Here is a 5,786-nt window from a genome sequence, read left to right as displayed (position 1 = left end):
GGCAACCCCTGGATAAGGTACGGACAATACTACTACCAAATTCATAAATCCCCGCAGTCCTATTATCGAGATAATTAAGTAGAATATTGTAAAGATTTCTAGGACAATCGAAGCATCTAAGTTGATTTAACAAGGCGGGCCACCACAACGTATTAAATGCATTTTTAAAGTCAATAGCTATGAGTAAAACATGTTCTCCTATTCTCCAAGATTCGTTTATATAATTCATAACCTCGTGTATGGCATGATATGTAGATTTACCTCTAACGAAACCATATTGCTGATTATTTAATACTTTTTTGTTATTGAGGAAAAAGTTTATCCTGTTTATGATAAGACCATCCAAAACCTTACCAGGTACAGAAAGAAGACTTATTGGTCTAAATTTATCCGCTCTAGTAATATTTTCATTGTCTCCTTTAGGTATAAATTTAACTTTGGCTTGTTTCCATTTTTCGGGGAAAATCCCTTCTTGTAAGCACCTATTATAAATGTATACCAAGGCTGTTGGAATAGCTTTAAATGCATTTTTGAGCATTAACGGTGTTATACCATCTAAGCCTGGCGCCTTACGGTTTTTAATTGATTTAACTGCTTTGTTAACTTCTTTGTAAGTGAAGTAACAATCATCCTCGTTGTCTAAGATGTCTTTTATTTTACTTCGGATATGTTTTTGTTGGTTATTGTCTTTTGAGACATCATCTGGCGGAAAATGAACGTCCATTAGGTGTTCCATTGTCTCTTGGTATGTTTTAGTGTAGCTTCCGTCTTCTTTATTAAGGTTAATTGGAATACTAATATTTTTCCTAGGTTTGCATATAATGTAGTAAGGATCTGACCACACTGATAGCTCTCCCATTCTTGTACAATATACCTTCCAAGCCTCAGTACGTGCTTTGTTAATTTGTGTTTTATAATTATTAAGAGATTGTCTGTATATTTCTCTAAGTTCAATTTTTTGAGTAGAGTCCGAGCATCTTTGAAATTTCTTTAATTTTGCCCTTACTTGTTGTCTCAACTTAGCCAGATCTCTATTCCACCAACAAGCTCCCTTTTTTGTAGCACAATATGCAAGTGAGCAAGAGGTGTCTCCATGATGGACAGAAGCAAAGCTTTCAAAACACACATTTGATAACCATAAACTAAGAATCATGGAGGCATTTGAAATATTTGCCACAACATTAACAACAAGCAATTATTTATTGTGACATCACCACAATGCCAGGCTGCAATTTTTAATCATATGTTTAATTTATTTCATTTAAAATATATGCTCTCCACCTCAAATTAGTACTGTAGTGTCTTGCCCTTGTAAATTCATACATTTCTATTAGCAATGGAGTCATACTGGTCATCTATTAACTACTTTCGGAGGAAAATTTCTGAATTGAAATATGACTGCTGGTTTGCATGGGAAGTTTATATATAGTTAATCGAACTTCATGCCTGAGGTTTCCCTATATGGTCTCAGATTTTATCCATTTAATTCCATTNTTCTAGTTACCTTTATCAACAGAAATATGATATTTGTCTTCAATCCCATCTAAACACACAGTGATTAAAAACTGTTTGAAAACTTTGCTATTAGTAACTTTTTTATAGTAATCACTATTGATAACAATATCATAAACTGAACAAGTCTGGCCACCTACAAAAAAAAATTCATTTTATTTAATAATAATATTTATTGTAATTACTTTATTTTTCAAAACAAAGTGTAAATAGAAAACACTAAGTATATATTAATAAAAATTACATTGCATTTAACATCATTTAACTCAGCATTGACAAGATGATGTATGACAAATCCCAACACTTTTCTAAAGGCAATAACTTTTGAAATTTGCTAAGTATTACACCTTACCTTGTCAATACCAGTATAAAAATTTTGCTATACTTTGGTATAACATGACAAAAAATTATTGACAAAAGTTAATCATTTAGTTAATTTGTTCATATATTATTAAGTATGGTTTCTTTCAAAAAAAGAGCAGACACATTTAAGAAAATTATTAGAAGACTGATGATATGCCAAATTAAATTGATTCTGATAATAGGGAGGATAAAATTAGAAATGATACCAAACAAGATGACAAAGAAGAAACTGCCAATGAAGAAAAACTTATTAAAGTCTGTCCCAAAAATTTAGGCAAAATGATTTTTCATGAAAAATTTTTTAAATATTAACTTAATTGATTTTTAAATACTGTTCAATTGACTTAATATAAGACAAATGAGATCACACTGCATCATAATAAATGTCATTAAAATGATAAATTTAAAAATTTAATAGTTATTAAATTACTTAAAATAATAAAAATTTTGTTAGATTTTGCCTTCCCAAAAATTTAGGTAATAATAATATTTTTTTTTGTTTGAGCAAATTACTAAACAAATTCATAATGAATGACATCAGTTATGACTATTAACCACTCAGCAGTAAGCGACAACTATAGTCATCAAGGGTGATCATGTGGCTGTGGTAAGGGACAACTATAGTTGCCAAATTCTTTTGGGGGTATTGCCAAAAACTAGCCTAAAATTACTGTGAAAAAAAATTCACATAATAAATGAATTATGTAACAATAAAAGAAGACTTTTCTTTACCAGACATAACTGTTTACAAAATCTTTTTCCGAAACAGTAATGAGAAAAAAAGTGTGGAAAAATACTTTAAAAATTTCCCATGTTTATTCTCCACTACTGGGGGTAGAACCATACCCAACTAGTCTACTATTGAAAGGCTAACAATAAAATCTTGTGAAATCTCATTTCTATAATGGTTATTTTTGGAATTGACAAAGAAATAATGGAACATTCAAGATGCCCCAAAAAAAATCAATTTTCTTCAGAAGTAACTGAAATTTGGAGATTGAAAGCAAGTGGACATTCAGTTACTGAAATTTCAAGCAAAATAGGTCAGGAATATATAAAGTTTTGACAAGAAAAGAAAATTTTAAATCAGAAACACATTCAGGTCAACCTAAAGTAACATCACTCACAGATGAAAGATCTACTATTAGACTGGTATCTTGACTAATTTTTTAACAAGTTTTAAGAGAGTCTAACTAAAATATTTCTGAAAATACTGTGCACAGAATAATAAGTAAAAATCCTTATATTAAACTAACAAGGATGTCTAAAAACCACCTCTCAAACCTGAACATCTTAAAGCAAGATTGGAATGGCCAGAAGTTACATGCAGTAGAAAAATAAATGGTTAAGTTCACTCTCCAGTGATGGAAAAAAGTATAACTTAGATGGTTCTGATGGCTGGAATTACCACTGGCATGATCTGAAAAAAGAAGACCAGATGTTTTACAGCAAACAACAAGGTGATGGCTCTCTAATGATGCAATTGAGGATTCATTGTATAACTTGAAACCAGAATTGTTACAAATGCTTGTGAATTCAATGCCAAATCGTAAGTATAATGTTATTAAAAATAATGGAAGCACAATTAGCCATTAAAAATTTTTTTTGATGTAATTTTTGAAATTTACCTAAACTTTTGGGACAAGAATGTTTAACAAAATTTCTATTTTTGTAAGAATTTTAATAACTATTAAATTGTTAAATTTATCTTTTTAATGATATTTAATGTGATGTATTGTGATCTCATTTCACTTATTAAATCAATCAAAAGTTCAGTATTTTAAAAGTTATTCAAGAAAAATCATTTTACCTAAGCTTACAGACCTTAGTGTAAAATGCAGTATTGATCAAGATAAAGCTGACAGAGAAACTGTTAAAGATGCTGGCTTCTCTAAGGCTAAATATTTTATTGAAAAAGATAGAACTACTAAATGGAGTAAATAGTTCAAACAAGATGTGATATAGATTCTAGAATTGGCTTAAGAAACAGATCCTTAATGCAAGATTCAAAGAGCACCAATATGATATTAGTAAAAGCAAAATATAGTGTATCTCTAGCACAATATGCATTCTTAGCATAAAAGGAGATGAAAACCCAGGCTACTCATAGGTATTGCCTGGGTGTGAAAAGAGAAGAGGAAAAGAGGGAGTGAGGGGAAAGTAAGAGGAGGGTGGAAGATGTAAAAAGAAAAGGGAGATAGGATAGTTGGTGAAGGAGGGAGTCTCATGAGTGTTCTGCATTGGCATTTATGGAAATATATACAAAATAATATAAGATGAAATGAGATACAAAATAGATAACGTAGTAGTTAAGATAAAGTAAAAGTACAAAACTATAGAGCTAATTACATAGGATAGGTAAATGAAATACAATGATATATAATACAGTACAAAATTATTAGTTGGTGTAACAATTGCGACAAAGAATAAAATGTGATAATGTACATACAATTCGATACAAAGAATGAAATACGGAAATAATTATACAATATTATAAATGAAATAAAGTGTACAGAACTAGTGAACAAATTACATTATATGTATAATAATATAAGATAAAATAAAGTGTATAGAACTAATGAACAAATTACATTATATCTATAATAATATAAGATGAAATAAATTAATATACTGTAAAGGAACTAACAAACAAAATCACGACATGTAAATAATATTTAGGAATAAATACAATTAAAAATAAATACAATTATAAATACAGAAAGGTTATATAAAATTATTAGGGGATAAAATACACAGAAACTATTGAACTAATTACATAAAAATACTTAAATAAGATACAAGTAAGTAATACAGAACAATAACTGTTAACAGAATAGTAATCGCGACAATGAAGTTATGTACATACAGTTCAATATAGAATTTAAAATAAAGTACAATATACAGAAACTATTATGATAAGAATAATTAGATAAAATAAAATCAAATTAAATACTATACAAAAACTAGTGACCAACAATACATTATGTTAAATATTAAATCTAGGAATACAGACAAGCAAATACATTGTAAAGAATTGTGCTCGACATACAAAATTTTGCTGGCATGTATTAACATAAATTAATATACCACATGCAAAAATGTAAATCCGTATATTACAATATCACAATCTGGATTGCATAGTAAAAGTCTTAATTGGACTTCATTTCACCACAGTTCAAAATTGTAGTCTTGGACAAATTATCATAACACAATAGTTATAAAGCTGTAATATACAGTATAATATCACTGTTGCATAATAAGAGTTATAATTAACTTGCACCACAGTAAAAGGACCATATAAGCCGCTTCTGTGTAGACACAAGAGATCCGATGAATAGCTGAGTTGTAATTGTAACTCAAACTTAATGAACACATCATCGAAACATATAAGCACCCACTATATTAATGTAACTAAGTACATTAACTGAATGAGGGTTCTAATGCACCAGTATTTTTGATAAAGTTTTCAAGAGTAGCGAAGATATCCTTATCCTCCACCAATATCTTCATTGGGCATGGCCAGTTGAAACCTTTCTCCAAGACTATCCTCTCCAAAGCGGTTCGTTGATCATCAAATTTAAAACAGTCAAAAATAAGATGATAAGCATTTTGGATGCTGGTATGGTCACATTCACAGAGAGGGTGATCACGATGCCCAAAACGGTGTAAATAGTATTGGAAGTTCCCATGATCCGTTATAATTTGAGTTGTGTAGAAATTGGTATTAAAGTTTTTATTCCGTAGTCTAGTTGATATGTCAGGAAAGAACCGGAAAGTTGTCCTCCCTGTTTCACCTTCCTCCCACTCACGTTGCCAGATCTGTATTGCTGTATTGTGAATAACATTTTTGATTATAATATAAGAAACTTCCCAGTAAGAGGGAGTGACATTGGATGTAGCGGCTTGCTTAG

At 29.9% G+C, this 5,786-nt stretch overlaps 1 protein-coding gene across 1 annotated transcript in view; it reads right to left on the bottom strand.

Moving 5' to 3' along the window:
- The window catches only part of LOC111641870 (PIH1 domain-containing protein 1-like), a 28,602-nt gene that overhangs the window by 8,420 nt on the left and 14,396 nt on the right, over nt 1–5,786 (bottom strand). Inside the window, exon 4 of the mRNA XM_023388122.1 lies at nt 1,505–1,648. Within this exon, the coding sequence (XP_023243890.1) occupies nt 1,505–1,648 (144 nt within the window). The remainder of the gene's footprint in view (nt 1–1,504; nt 1,649–5,786) is intronic.

Source organism: Centruroides sculpturatus, unplaced genomic scaffold (assembly GCF_000671375.1).
Source record: "Centruroides sculpturatus isolate CEXI.00-Female unplaced genomic scaffold, Cexi_2.0 scaffold1606, whole genome shotgun sequence".
Lineage (NCBI taxonomy): Eukaryota > Metazoa > Arthropoda > Arachnida > Scorpiones > Buthidae > Centruroides > Centruroides sculpturatus.
Note: the sequence above shows the minus strand (reverse complement) of the source record. Positions and strands in the feature narration are given on the sequence as shown.